General features: G+C 43.8%; 1 protein-coding gene across 1 annotated transcript in view; it reads right to left on the bottom strand.

Annotated features, from left to right (window-relative positions):
* The window catches only part of LOC311127209 (protein ENTREP2-like), a gene marked incomplete at its 5' end in the record, with an annotated part of 109,685 nt that overhangs the window by 11,917 nt on the left and 81,595 nt on the right, over positions 1-16,173 (bottom strand). Inside the window, 3 exons of the mRNA XM_084159004.1 lie at positions 526-633; positions 5,518-5,649; positions 11,130-11,240. Coding sequence (XP_084015130.1) covers positions 526-633; positions 5,518-5,649; positions 11,130-11,240 — 351 coding nt within the window. The remainder of the gene's footprint in view (positions 1-525; positions 634-5,517; positions 5,650-11,129; positions 11,241-16,173) is intronic.

The raw sequence follows: 16,173 nt of genomic DNA, 5'->3' as shown, positions 1-16,173 counted from the left end.
CAATCATCTGGGAAAGTCATTCTTAATGGGCTGAGAGCATTGCTCTGAAGGGCACAGGGACCATCCCGCCATATTGATTTCCCTGATGACAGCAAAGCATTTAGGTTTTGGGCACAGTCATTGTTTCCCTTGTAATGCGAGGGGGTCATTTTAAGGATAGCATGCCTTTTAAGGTGAACATATTACCAACTACATTGTTTTCTTCAAATCCTCTGTGGTTTTTAGCGTGATGTGGAGATTCTGAATTGTTCTGGGATGGGTGCCCTTCGTGATGTGTGTTGACATTATCTAAGCTGGTCAGACCGAAGACAATTCATTCCAAATCTGTGTGGTACTACAGTACTACTGGTACTACTACCACCATCTGAGGGGGAGAATTATGAAGCCAGCATTAGAAGGCCAGGCGTGTTTACCTTTCATGATGGTTCAGAGCTGCTCTCCATAAGGCTATATATCAGCCTCATTGAGTCCAGGTCAGACAGAGTCAGAGACAGTGGCCATTGTGTTCTCTGTCACACTACTTACGATCTGTAGCACATCAGTGGAGACCATCTGCATGCAGCACATAGCAGTGGCCAGGGCACAGACGATGGTGGAGATGACATTCAGGGCACACACACTAAACAGGAGCTCCTACAGGACCCAGGCAGAGGGAGAGAGGGAAGGGGGAGAGGGAGAGAGAAGGGAGAGGGAGTCACATTTGAGCCACAGTGAGGAAAGATGAGCAAATATTACAGCATGAGAACACAAGAGAGGAGAGCAATATAGAGGGAACAAATTAATGAGAGACGGACTGAAGGTGACACAGACAATGGTGATGTCATTACCAAGGCGACACAGCACAGCGGGGACTAGCTAGCAGGGGCGCAATGCAGAGGAAGGATACAGTACATCATAACAGCAGCAAATCGCCCCTTAAATCTGAGAATGATCCAACCAAGAACACAGTCACCCTCATAGCTCAGCACTGCATTTCCTGCAGTGCCATCCTCTTCCACTCATTAAACCATGTGGGAATGAAGCAATATGAATCCCTGCCGGCCCTGACACTTCAGGTCATAAAAGCCTGTTTTCAGACAGCTAGCTAACTGCAGCCCAGACTGGCTGCTTTGAACCCCCTGTCAGCTGCATTGCTTACAACCACAGGAACAGTCTTGAAAGAAATGAAACACCCACACTGGCCAGTAAAAAAATTGTGTGAGTTTGACATTTGCCCAAGCTCTCTTTTTATTTTGACTTGTGTTCACCATTGGGAGGCAACCAATGTTGAAAGTTGTTGAGGTTATGCAATGGATTCCCATTGATATGACAGGTGAAATCTCTGATAACCTTGGTATTGTTGTGACCAGAGAGCTCAAGACTCACACAGCCTTTCACAGATACAGCCTACATTTGGCAGGTGAGGTCCCGAGTCTATGAAACAGATCCTTTCTCAGTCAGTCCCTTTGAGAAACACATTGTGTGATGAGCAGGCAGCTTAAAGCTAACGCCTGCCTCTCTGGAGACCGACAGGAGATGGGAATGAGGAGGGGCCTTACAGAAACACTGTGAAATCGGACATCTCATCACCACCATGGACCATGGTAACCAACCAAGACCATGAACAGTGGTTTAAGGCCCAGAGTTTTTCTGTTCAGGTTGCATGGTCAAGAAAAACTCCTGTCCCGAAAACAATCTCCTATAAGGTTGGTATGTGGAGTACTTCAACACAGCTTTACAATAACAGCTCCATTGTAAACGAGCATGGATCAACATGGAACCATCTCTCTTCCTAGTCTCTGTAGGTAAGGTGATAATAGACCCCTGAAGAGGCATCTGTGTTCCAAGGTTATGCATTGACATAAGCTGATTTATTGAATTCTCAGCAATAATTAATATGCATGCTAGTGAAATTGAACCCCATGCAACCTGAAAATAGACTCTTGATTTCACCCCATGTTGCTTTTCTTTGTTACTTGGCTAGACATAAAGGTGAAATAATAAGCCGGTAAGTGTCCTCACCCATACAGTTCTGTTATTTTTCTAATAGCTATCTTCTGGCATTCTGATCATGTGGATACTGAATAGGGAGAAATGCACAGCCTGAGCTAAACACAGTGAGGACCACAAATTACCATGGTATTTGACTCTCATACTAAATACTGTGTTTACATTTTCAAACAGACAATAGAGGGCTATTATGGGTGAACAATGTTTGTTTGGAACACAGTATTATTTTCATAGGGATATTCACTGCACATAGAAGTACCACTGTATGGCATAGTGTCAGAGTAGCTGTGGAGAGATATTTGACAAGGAGAGTTGTCACGGATGCCGCCGAGGCTGCTCCTCCTCCTTGCTCGGGCAGGCTTCGCGTTCGTCGTCCCCGGAGTACTAGCTACTACCGTTTTATGTTTTCGATGTTTGTTTTGTCATGTCTAGTTAGTGCACCTGTTTCGTATTCTGTATTGATTGTGTCACCTATAAGTTCCCCTATGTTATGTTTGTATCTTGTGTGTTATTGTTCCACCTGTCGTGTTTTGATAGGTTCGGGGCCTTGGCTCTACATAGTTGTTTTAAGCACTCCGCGTATTTTGACTTTTCTTGTTGTTTTACGCACTGCGCGTATTTGTTCGCCTCCAGTGTTTTGAGGCCGTTTATTTTGTGTCTATTTCAAGTGTTAGTAAAGTCGTCTTGACTTATCCTCTGTGTCCTGCGCTTGACTCTACCACCGCATCCACATCAGCACACTCTGACAAGAGTAGACAGACCTATAGGTCAAACAAGAGGCAGATCTGTCACTTCTGGCCTTCAACAATGTTCTATCACTTCCCTGTCTGGCCTAATATGATCAAACCTTAACATGCAAACAGGATAATGTTATTAGTTCTGACTCAGTCACTTTATTTGACACATGGGAACAAAGTGCTAGCTTGGCAGAGACACTCCTGTGTACTTAGAGAGATGAATAATACATGTAGATTGGTCCTTGAGTATAAACATGCATTGTAATGGATTTACTCTTTTCAAAAAGGAGACATTTAGTTTATTTTCCTTTGCATTATATCTTGTTTGAGGTGTTGACAGAGATGATTTCTCCTCATCTTTTTGGGATATGTTCCTATTCCATGCCTTGTTAGTCACACAAACCCAATCCAGATACTGGGAGTATCAGGAGACACATGTCCTCATTCAGTGTACTGTAGCCTATTTTATTATTTAGTTGTTTTTGAGGTGTTGCATCACCTTGTGCATCAAATCTACCAAACAAACCGGCATCAATGGTAAGTTCAATGGCTCACTCTGGGGGAAAGGAATAGAGAGAGGAGGACGCAAAATGAATGATTCTTGAGCTTCACTTACAATTTCAAGGAGAGAGAGAAAAATAGACTGATATTCCAGAGATCTAGGCATTGAATATGTACTGTACATGTCATTGTCCAGTCGCATCAAAAGCATAATGTGAAATAAAAAGAATAGATTGGAATTCAAGTTTTGAAAATCCCAATGGTATGTTTTGTGCAGTTTCTGGTATAATGTTATTGCTGTTTTGTTGCTTTGCGAAATCATGCTGTTGCTTTGTGAAGGAAGATTAGTATGCATAGCATATACACTACCAGTCAAAAGTTTGGACACACCTACTCATTCAAGGGTTTTTCTTTATACATTGTAGAATAATAGTGAAGACATCACTATTGTAAGTCGCTCTGGATAAGAGTGTCTGCTAAATGACGTAAATGTAAAATGTAAATCAAAACTATCAAGGCGCTATTTGAAGAATCTTAAATATAAAATATATTTAGATTTATTTAACACTTTTTTGGTTACGACATGATTCCATATGTGTTATTTCATAGTTTTGATGTCTTCACTATTATTCTACAATGTAGAAAATAGTAAAAATAAAGAAAATCCCTTGAATGAGTAGGTGTGTCCAAACTTTTGACTGGTACTGTACATTTACACTAAATCGTACATTCATAAAGCGAATACTTAAAATACCCTTCATGAGTCATGGGCTATATTGAACATAATGACTTGTAAGTGTTTCTAAGTGCTACATACATGTATTCCCTGTGAAAGAAATGAACACACGCATGTGGTCCATGGCAACACACTATAAATCACATCTTTATAAACTAAAAATACAACTACATATTATTGTTCCATTTTCATGGGTTTTGGGCGATCCTAAAACACAGACAGCACATTTGTGTTCTAGCTGTGTTGTATACATCTGCCTTGCAGATGTGAGAAGAAATATTACTTGTGTGTGTTTTCCCTGGCGACTAACAATTGCATATTGACATGGTAAATCATGTCAGGGTAGCAACTGTAATAATACCTTGAAGGAAGCTGTTAATAGGCTGTTCATACAGAGTTTAACCTCCCTGAACACAACAGCCCTGCCTGCCTACCTGGAGCCAGGCTGGGGTCAGGAGCTCCATTGCCAAGGTTACACACCCTGCCTTCACTCAGGAATCCACAAATTAACTGAATCCTCGCTCCACACTCATTACTCATGGCTTTAGGCAGTGACAGGAGAAAATTCAGGAAGAGGAACATGTGTGAATGAAACCAATACTTTGGGGTATAAGTATTAAAATATATATGGGGATATGAACCTATTCTCTTTTTTACAGAAAAAACTGGTTCTGTTTTTTACAGGTTCTGGTTTGAAATGGGTAGTTAACTGTGAACTACATTGATACGTCAAAGTGGTGACATACATGCAATGCATCTAACTGGCTAGGCTGTGTATTGGAGGGAAGTTTCTAGGCAGACAGCAGCAGTTTTACTTATCACCATTCATATCTAGACAGAGGATAATGGAGAGCTGTGATGGCCATTGCCTTATGTGACATCTGACATAACTCACCCTATCTGACTTCCTTAGCACGTAATACAGTTTTATAGCGTCCATTCGGACATATTTTTAATGGGCTATGATCATGATGACTAACAGGGTTTGATCTTTCCTCTTTCATACCCATGCTTCATTTTAAAGGGACTTTTATTTAGTTATCAATGTTTTATAATCCATCAATGGCATGAAATGAAAGCATGTGAACACTGTAATCCAATTAAGATGTAGCAGCATATAGATCACCATGCCGACAGAAGGCTTTTCAGTTCATATAATCTCCAGAGATCATGAACTGAGCGAACTAGCAAAGCCAAGCCGACAGACCATGCAATTAATGACTAAGAGCTATGTGTGGAGCAGGAGACAAATGCGTATGCCATTCTCAGTTTCCTATTCTTTTATGAGCCTATACGTTTCAACTTGTGTTTTACATTGTCTGTGTATCAGCTAAGCTCCCATGACTTGTTATTCTTTACACAGATGAAGTACAGAGTAGGATAATATTTCAGCTTGAAGAGGATCAAGTTATATGAACAACATAACATAATAGGAATCATTTCCTTAGAACGAGGCTATAGAGTACACATCAAAGAAGAAATGGTGTAACATACACATACCTGTCTATTCACACACATGCACACGCACACACACACTCTCACACTTCCACCCACCTTGAGGTGTCGGCGTATGGTATTGCAGTCGCTCAGTGGATTCAGTTTGAGCGTCTCTCCCAGGTTGTTGCAGCTGGAGCTCTGGTGCTGCAGCTCACAGCACACACACACACCGTCACTGTCAAACTTTATCTGGGGACAGAAAGGACACACACACCATGACTGTCAAACTTTATCGGGGGACAGAAAGGACATGGGGTAAGTAAAGGGGCTTTGGATACCAATGAGACCTCACTGTACTCTTTCCCACACTTGATAATGTTACAACACACCCTAGCCCTGTGTCTTCTCTTCCTCCCTTTGCATAAAGCAGAATCTTAAGGCTTCTCTATGATGGAGATCAGACTTGCACCTCTGTCTCTGCCCGCTCTGATACTTTCCCTGCCAGAATACACTCTTAGAAAAAAAAGGTGCTATCTTGAACCTAAAATGGTTCTTCGGCTGTCCCCATAGGAGAACCCTTTGAATAATCCTTTTTGGTTCCAGGTAGAACCCTTTTGGGTTCCATGTAGGACCCTTTCCACAGAGGGTTCTACATGGAACCCAAACGGGTTCTACAAGGAACCATAAAGAGTTCTCCCTGGACCAAAAAGGGTTCTCTTATGGGGACAGCCGAATAACCCTTTTTCTAAGAGTGTAGGTCTCTAACATGACAACAGCGGGATCTACAGTGCAGGAGGATTACATAACACAGTGAGTTGTAAGGCAGAATTAACAGGGGTAGGATCTTGAGGTGCTGCTACAACTACTAACTATGTGACCCAGATTGTAAGGAGGTGGGATATGAACCTACCCATCACAGGTTAATTGCATGGGGGAGTGAAGTCCATTAATATTTCAGTCATAGTGGGGAATGTATGGTCTCCAAGGAGTCGTGTACAGTAGCAAGGGGAACTGGGGAGAGGCATTTAGTCTCGTATGCTAATCACTCAGTCAGCAGTAGTGATGTGCTGCTGGTGACAATGACAGATCTCTGGGACGTTGTTCTAGCCTGGCTCTATACTCAACACACTATGAAGAATGCAAGCTCTACAGGGCAAAATGTGACTACCTCTCTCTCTCTCTCCTGCTCTCTCTCTCTCTCTCTCTCTCTCTCCTGCTCTCTCTCTCTCTCTCTCTCTCTCTCTCTCTCTCTCTCTCCTGCTCTCTCTCTCTCTCTCTCTCTCTATGCTCTCTCTCTCTATGTTCTCGCTCTCACTCTCTCTCTCGCTCTCTCTCTCTCACTCTCTTTCATACTGTGGAGATCCTTGGAGGAAGTAGGCTCATGTGTGTTGATGCATGATGTGGTGTAGATGTTTGCGTGTTCCTCATGCCCCAGCAGACTAGACGACACACAGGGGGTCTTGCAGTATGTCAGTGTCATATGAATGAACAATTACATTAGAATATCTAAGTCTGCAGAGCAGCACAACCATTGCAGTGGTGTTGTTTTTATTTAATGGTACAGTGTATGACAGATTTATTGCATACTACAAGTGATAAGGGTTTTGATACAATGTAAGATACCTTAGATAAGGAAGCTCTATATTTCTGCAGATTTCTACGTTTTGAATGTGAAACGGCGCGTGAGTCACTAGACACAACCGGAGTGGTAATCTATCAGCCTTAGCCACATGAGCACTTCACATAGGACCCATCATGCATTTCACCAGACCATCCAAAACAGGCTTGATGAGACAAGTGGTTTTTCATTAGCCCAGAGAATCACCGCCATCAATGGAGCAAGCCTTTCAGTTCACCAATGGAGCAAGCCTTTCAGTTCACCAATGGAGCAAGCCTTTCAGTTCACCAATGGAGCAAGCCTTTCAGTTCACCAATGGAGCAAGCCTTTCAGTTCACCAATGGAGCAAGCCTTTCAGTTCACATACAAAAAAGAGAACACCTCCTGCTCTGCTCTGGTTCCTGCTTTCAATTCCAGAAGCAGTGAAAAATCTATTTCTACTCAGACAAAAACTGCATAAAAGTGGTTGATCCTTTCCAAAAACATGGGATAACCTCTGAACTAGTTATGCCTTCTGAACACATTATGCACCTCACCTAAGCCCAAAGCATGCCCAGGGAATGCTACCGTTTGTCCTCGGCATACCCTGGGGCTCTATCAGGTAGGCCAGCAGTCCTGATGGGGATTTTAGTGTACATCATGTGCAGGGCACTAGTGATACCTGTCACCTCCTCCCTCCTCCCTCCTCCCTCCTCCCTCCTCCCTCCTCCCTCATCCCTCATCCCTCCATCACATACAGACTCAGAAATGTCCTAAATGATGCAATTCATTTTGCAGCAATCACAATACATACAGGTTAAATCACATATTTAAAAACAATATAATCAGAATAGCAAAGGATATTTACAAGGAGGTTGGCAGGATAGACAGGCTCCCTGAGAAAGAAGTCTGGTTCTCCTCCGCTCTGCAGATCATTCCTCTTCACAGAACCTCCCTTCTACGGGCCCAAACACGTTACATCACAACTCGTGTCACCCGTCCCTAGTGTTGATGACGGGCGTAAAACATCTTGACAAACGTCTTGAGATGTAATGCCATGCCAAGCTACATTGGGCAGCGTCAAACAGTGGCTTTAATGTCAACTTCCTGGAAGTGATTCAAGGAGAGGGCTTAAGCAGAGTGTCACAGGGAGGGGAGTGGTGCCATGCTAAAACGTTTATTTGTCACATGCGCCGAATACAACAGGTGTAGACCTTACCGTGAAATGCTTACTTACAAGCCCATAACCAACTGATAGCACACTCTCTGTGTGACCAGGTCCAGTAAACTATTACGTCACTCCGGCAAGAATACAATTTACAAAGCTAGGTTTCAAGTTGAGTCAACAGCTCAATAGGACATTTATGGATTTCTAATGTATACATTATTTTGATTTATTCACTATGCATTTCAAATGCAACATTGGTTGTTCATGGTGATGAAATACTCCAGTCGGTTGGACTATACAGGTGAATTACAGCTAACTGGAGAAAGGTCACCTCAGGAGCCTGGATGGAATAATAGATAATCCTTACTTGGAATGGAAATGAATTCAATAAAGCCTAGCGGGGTTTATGTCTCCACTGCAAAGCCTGCAAACAATGCCAGAGTGTTTAATTGATTAGACCAACTAAATTAGAATTCCCATGTGATTAATGTGGCTAGAATAGCGGATCCTCAGTGTAATTATCAACATCAGTCATGTGAGGAGAATCATCCTCAGTTTAACTATTATGATGATCCGTTTTCCTCTTATGCTTTCTGCTTGACAGATGTGTTATTTCCAATGTTCTAAAATTATAAGAATAAAACATTCTTTTTTTGCAAAGAGATGGTTTGACTCAATATAACTAGAGCCTAGTTGTCTTTGCCTCCCCTGCTACTAGGTCTGTCTGTGCTACTAGGTCTGTCTGTGCTACTAGGTCTGTCTGTGTTTCTAGGTCTGTCTGTGCTTCTAGGTCTGTCTGTGCTACTGGGTCTGTCTGTGCTACTGGGTCTGTCTGTGCTGCTAGGTCTGTCTGTGCTTCTAGGTCTGTCTGTGCTACTAGGTCTGTCTGTGCTTTTAGGTCTGTCTGTGTTTCTAGGTCTGTCTGTGCTTCTAGGTCTGTCTGCGTTTCTAGGTCTGTCTGTGCTTCTAGGTCTGTCTGTGCTTCTAGGTCTGTCTGTGTTTCTAGGTCTGTCTGTGCTACTGGGTCTGTCTGTGCTACTGGGTCTGTCTGTGCTTCTAGGTATGTCTGTGCTTCTAGGTCTGTCTGTGCTTCTAGGTCTGTCTGTGCTTCTAGGTCTGTCTGTGCTTCTAGGTCTGTCTGTGCTTCTAGGTCTGTCTGTGCTTCAAGTCTGTATGTGCTACTGGGTCTGTCTGTGCTACTGGGTCTGTCTGTGCTTCTGGGTCTGTCTGTGCTTCTAGGTCTGTCTGTACTTCTAGGTCTGTCTGTGCTACTGGGTCTGTCTGTGCTACTGGGTCTGTCTGTGCTACTGGGTCTGTCTGTGCTTCTAGGTCTGTCTGTGCTTCTAGGTCTGTCTGTGCTACTGGGTCTGTCTGTGCTATTAAGGTATGTCTGTGCTATTGGGTCTGTCTGTGCTTCTAGGTATGTCTGTGCTTCTAGGTATGTCTGTGCATTGGGTCTGTCTGTGCTATTGGGTCTGTCTGTTCTACTAGGTCTGTCTGTTCTACTAGGTCTGTCTGTGCTTCTAGGTCTGTCTGTGCTACTGGGTCTGTCTGTGCTATTGGGTCTGTCTGTGCTATTGGGTCTGTCTGTGCTACTGGGTCTGTCTGTGCTACTGGGTCTGTCTGTGCTTCTAGGCCTGTCTGTGCTTCTAGGTCTGTCTGTGCTACTGGGTCTGTCTGTGCTACTGGGTCTGTCTGTGCTACTGGGTCTGTCTGTGCTTCTAGGTCTGTCTGTGCTACTGGGTCTGTCTGTGCTACTGGGTCTGTCTGTGCTACTGGGTCTGTCTGTGCTTCTAGGTCTGTCTGTGCTACTGGGTCTTTCTGTGCTACTGGGTCTGTCTGTGCTACTGGGTCTGTCTGTGCTTCTAGGTCTGTCTGTGCTACTGGGTCTGTCTGTGCTACTGGGTCTGTCTGTGCTACTGGGTCTGTCTGTGCTTGGTGCTGGGGCAGACTGAAGCCGGGGAGAGAGATGGTACATCGGGCCGTATTCTGGATAAGGGAATGCAGGATGTCCCGTGGAGCCGCCGCTGACTGCAGTGCTGATACAACCCCACACAACAGCGGTCACAGAAAAGAATAGGCAGGCTAGGGGCTTGAGCTGTTGTTCTGCTATAAATAACCCCTTCATGGCCATCCATTCAGCACACACAATACACAGTATACAAGCACACTGCACTATTCAGAGCTGGAGCCATGTAGAGAAGTACGGTATTCAAATATTTGCTTCCATTTTTTATCTCCTAAAAGCTATTAATTCTTTATAGCTTATTAAATACTAATTAAATGTTCAGTCTTTTCTTTTACAGAGAAAGCCCTTTTAGAGGACTTTGAGAAATGTGATTTTCTATACCCCTAACATCATTGTTGATCTCGGAACTTGAGTCTTGTCATGATACTGTAATGTAATCTATGCAAATATGACGCACGCAACTCCTTCACCAGACTGATCCTAACACATACGTTCTGCCACGCCATCTGAAATCGGGCAGCTCTGTGAATTTGACACAGGAACAGAAATGAAACCTGCCGCAGACAGCAGACAAATTGAAAGCGCTCTCTTTCCCCAGACGGCGGATGATTATGTTTTTCTTAATAATTAAAGTATGCGCTCCAGTGGGTAATCAGACAGACAGACGGCACTGAGCCCTAATATTAAGAAGGACGTGGAGTGGCTGACGTTAATATTTATTTTTACTGTGAGCTGGGCGGTTGGGGCGGTGCTCTGCAGACTGATTAAACTGGTGTATGAGACTGACAGATCCCAGACAGGCTAGGGCCTTTCAGCATCAGGTGCCACACTTCTCCCTATAGACCTCCTTCATATGAACAGGGGCCCCACCACATCCACCGGCCCCTGTTAAGATGGAAGAGATAGGGCACCAGTATTGGCCCCTGTAGATGGGAGAGATAGGGCACATGCATGGGGAACAGAGGGGGTAGAGGGGCAGGGCACTGGTCTCTCACCAGCTGACAGTCCTCCAGAGAGTTGACCAACTGGGCGTTCTGGCAGGACAGGATGGAACCAGCCAGGTTGAGCATCACACACACCGCCGACAGCAGCATGAAGAAGGTGATCTGTGGAGAGACAGAATAGAGATGATGAGATTTATAGAGCAACAGTAGACCAACACAATACAGCCATAACATCATGTCCTCTAGGAAATGTACAGGCATTCACTAGTTGATTTAATTTTCATTTTTTCTGATGATTACAGTGAGAGTGAAGGCTTCACCAATCAATATTGACTGATTGACTGATTACATTGAGTCATCAGGGGCAGGAAAAGGCAGCAGATGATCACAGAAATCAATAACCCTTTTTCTCAAACTAATTAAATCCATCTAAGATAAACTTAATCTAACCCATGGCTAACCCATCTACTCAGAGGTTAAGAGAACAAACACACAGACATATTGAGATTTGACAGACCAACTCTTTACATTGCTACTAGTAACATTGTCCCTTATAGTTACAGGACTGTCCTTGACCCCTATATATTTTCTCCCAATGCCGTTCCTATCTAGTGTCACCTGAAGACCTAAAGCCCTGATGACGGATGGTCAGGCAGAGGCACCAATCTGCTCCTTATTCCTCAGCCCAACTCCAATCAACACTACTGCTTCCCTACAGCCTGATAGATCTCTTCTGTGGCAATCTTCCCCCTCTCTGCACTGTCACCAGAGTAGCTACCTCAATGTTCCCCCTCTAGTCCCCCATTAAAAACAATTATCTTTATTTCATAGCTGACAGTCCCAGGAAATCCATCCTGTGAGGAGAAATAGAGTGAACATTTGGGCTCCTTTAAATCACAGTTCAAGTGTAATAGAATGGGTTTAAAGCTTTCAGAGGCCTCCACCAGTAGATTACAAGGCAGAGCCGGGTCCTGTATATCAGGCCTTCGTCCACACATAGCCTGTTTGATTTATAGCCCTGGTCCTGGTCCTGGTGCTGAGGCTGCACCTGATGGAACATTAACCCAGACGGGAGGGCCAGGAGGGGGGGAGGGACACAGGGGACGCCAGCCCAGCCTGGGGGTGGGAGGGAGGACAAGACACATTTACTGAGAAAGACAAAACAGACACACGTACAGATGGAGAGGAGGAGAGGGAGCGAGGGAACGAAGGAGGGACAGAGGGAGAGATGGGGTAAACAGATGGAGCGATACGTTTAAGTGCTTTTCACCATGACAGAAAATTGAAGGATTGAAAGGTTGATCGGTACGGTTCGATGGAGGTAGACCACTATATCAGAGGAGAAACACACTACCCCAGGCATTATTCCCTGGCTGTGTGCCCTTGGAGGAAATGCCAGGGGTACAATAACACACAGGATGACACTGGCATGACACTGACAGTAACTGGTTGTCAGTAGAAATATGACTACATCCAACTAACTCCATGTCTTCTCAATGGGAACCATGGCATAATAGCCAATAAGGGGGTGAGACAGCTAGAGAGATGGTGGTTTCAGTTGGACTTTAAGACTCAGGTCTTTAAGACTCAATTCAGCTGCTACAAAGCTATTAATTTAAACTAAAACATGAGGAGGGAGGGAGAGAAACAGTTTGAAAGGAAGAGTTAGATCAGAAGATCAGAGAAAGAAAATGTATTGAATATTTGTGTGTCTATGGGGCGGTTTCCCAGACAAAGATTAAGCCAAATCCTGGAAAAGCATTTTCAATAGAGAATGTCCATTGAGCTGTTTTTTGGTCCAGGACTAGGCTTAATTTGGAAACTGCCCCTTTTGTATATGTGTACTCTTACGTGCTTTTCATTTCTCGCTTGAAATGAGCATGAGGGTGTTTAAACACAGATCATAAAGTGGACCTGTATTTCCATGTTGATATGTTAATTAACCTGGGATTGTCACATCACTGAATGTGTGTGTGTGTGTGTTACTAAACTAAACTGCCATATGGTAAGAAAAGACGTTCACCTTCAGAGAGACAGTGACGGTCAACATCTTCAGAGTGCTACTTCCCATGCTTCAAATGCCTCATCACTGACATTAAAGGAAACAAGCAGCAAACTGAGAACTTACATTTTTATTACTTTGTGTAAAAACATTATTATCGCTTGACTGAGAATAGAACGTGGCTATGACAATGACCATTTTGTAAGGCAGAGATTGAGCAGAGAGATCGTTCCTCCAACATTAGTCCTAAAATGCCTATTAATGAGAACCTCTGAGTGTTCGCCTCATTGCCAGCTGAGCACAGCCAATCAAATTAACTGCTCTATCTCACCAGGTTTTCTGCTGCTATCTCTGTGGCAATTCACACTTGGGAGAAAATGCCCAATAGTTTGAGGTACATTTCCGTAAAACAATCATATATTTACACAATCATACTAAATATGTTGTTACAATGAGTGTTTACTGTTTAGATTGTGGTGGAACTCACACATTTCCTCTCAATATGAAATCAGACTCACCAAGGATGCTCTGACAAGACATCACAGGTCAAATCTGAGAGGAGCAAAACCAGCATTATATTCTATTTGTTTCTATTTATTTCTATTCATTTATTTTCCATATTTTTTCCATTATCTTCCTTTTTATTGCTTTCCATTAATTTGATTCAGCACCAATGAGAAGGCAGGCAGGTAAGTGTCTGCAGTAAATCTAATGAATAGCTGAGTTTATCGTCTGTGCCTTATAGCTAACCTGACTGAATGGCTGTCCTTTTAGAGGATGCCATATTTCACCACACATACCTGTCTCCTGGGCTAATGAAAATGTGTGGCTCCACACTGGCTCTGTGTTCTAATTACCATGTGGGATCACACTGCACTGTTTAACAGACACTCATTAATTACCGTCCGCCACCATGCCCCCAGCATGACAAACAGACTGACTGACAAACTGACAGACACTGCTAGGGCATTCCATCAGAGTTGGGGTCAATTCCATTTTTAATTCAGACAATTCAGGAAGTACACTGAAATTCCAATTCAGTTTACTTCCTGGACCCCAACTCTGCATGCCACTGAGGGACTGAGGAGATTTACACCGTGTGTCACAGTCACCATTTAACACTCGCCAGGACACCAATATATCACCACCATTTTGTTTTCTGATATCAGTGGAAAGGGGATGGAAAGGCCCAGGCATGGACTTTTCCCATCAGGGCGCTAATCATTCATACATACAGTCATTTCCCTCATGTGTAGTATGGTACTGTATGAGGACCCATGTGTAGTATGGTACTGTATGAGGACCCATGTGTAGTATGGTACTGTATGAGGACCCATGTGTAGTATGGTACTGTATGAGGACCCATGTGTAGTATGGTACTGTATGAGGACCCATGTGTAGTATGGTACTGTATGAGGACCCATGTGTAGTATGGTACTGTATGAGGACCCATGTGTAGTATGGTACTGTATGAGGACCCATGTGTAGTATGGTACTGTATGAGGACCCATGTGTAGTATGGTACTGTATGAGGACCCATGTGTAGTATGGTACTGTATGAGGACCCATGTGTAGTATGGTACTGTATGAGGACCCATGTGTAGTATGGTACTGTATGAGGACCCATGTGTAGTATGGTACTGTATGAGGACCCATGTGTAGTATGGTACTGTATGAGGACCCATGTGTAGTATGGTACTGTATGAGGACCCATGTGTAGTATGGTACTGTATGAGGACCCATGTGTAGTATGGTACTGTATGAGGACCCATGTGTAGTATGGTACTGTATGAGGACCCATGTGTAGTATGGTACTGTATGAGGACCCATGTGTAGTATGGTACTGTATGAGGACCCATGTGTAGTATGGTCCTGTATGAGGACCCATGTGTAGTATGGTACTGTATGAGGACCCATGTGTAGTATGGTACTGTATGAGGACCCATGTGTAGTATGGTACTGTATGAGGACCCATGTGTAGTATGGTACTGTATGAGGACCCATGTGTAGTATGGTACTGTATGAGGACCCATGTGTAGTATGGTACTGTATGAGGACCCATGTGTAGTATGGTACTGTATGAGGACCCATGTGTAGTATGGTACTGTATGAGGACCCATGTGTAGTATGGTACTGTATGAGGACCCATGTGTAGTATGGTACTGTATGAGGACCCATGTGTAGTATGGTACTGTATGAGGACCCATGTGTAGTATGGTACTGTATGAGGACCCATGTGTAGTATGGTACTGTATGAGGACCCATGTGTAGTATGGTACTGTATGAGGACCCATGTGTAGTATGGTACTGTATGAGGACCCATGTGTAGTATGGTACTGTATGAGGACCCATGTGTAGTATGGTACTGTATGAGGACCCATGTGTAGTATGGTACTGTATGAGGACCCATGTGTAGTATGGTACTGTATGAGGACCCATGTGTAGTATGGTACTGTATGAGGACCCATGTGTAGTATGGTACTGTATGAGGACCCATGTGTAGTATGGTACTGTATGAGGACCCATGTGTAGTATGGTACTGTATGAGGACCCATGTGTAGTATGGTACTGTATGAGGACCCATGTGTAGTATGGTACTGTATGAGGACCCATGTGTAGTATGGTACTGTATGAGGACCCATGTGTAGTATGGTACTGTATGAGGACCCATGTGTAGTATGGTACTGTATGAGGACCCATGTGTAGTATGGTACTGTATGAGGACCCATGTGTAGTATGGTACTGTATGAGGACCCATGTGTAGTATGGTACTGTATGAGGACCCATGTGTAGTATGGTACTGTATGAGGACCCATGTGTAGTATGGTACTGTATGAGGACCCATGTGTAGTATGGTACTGTATGAGGACCCATGTGTAGTATGGTACTGTATGAGGACCCATGTGTAGTATGGTACTGTATGAGGACCCATGTGTAGTATGGTACTGTATGAGGACCCATGTGTAGTATGGTACTGTATGAGGACCCATGTGTAGTATGGTACTGTATGAGGACCCATGTGTAGTATGGTACTGTATGAGGACCCATGTGTAGTATGGTACTGTATGAGGACCCATGTGTAGTATGGTATGA

This window comes from Coregonus lavaretus, assembly GCF_964263955.1.
Source record: "Coregonus lavaretus genome assembly, chromosome: 4".
Classification (NCBI taxonomy): Eukaryota; Metazoa; Chordata; class Actinopteri; order Salmoniformes; family Salmonidae; genus Coregonus; species Coregonus lavaretus.
Note: the sequence above shows the minus strand (reverse complement) of the source record. Positions and strands in the feature narration are given on the sequence as shown.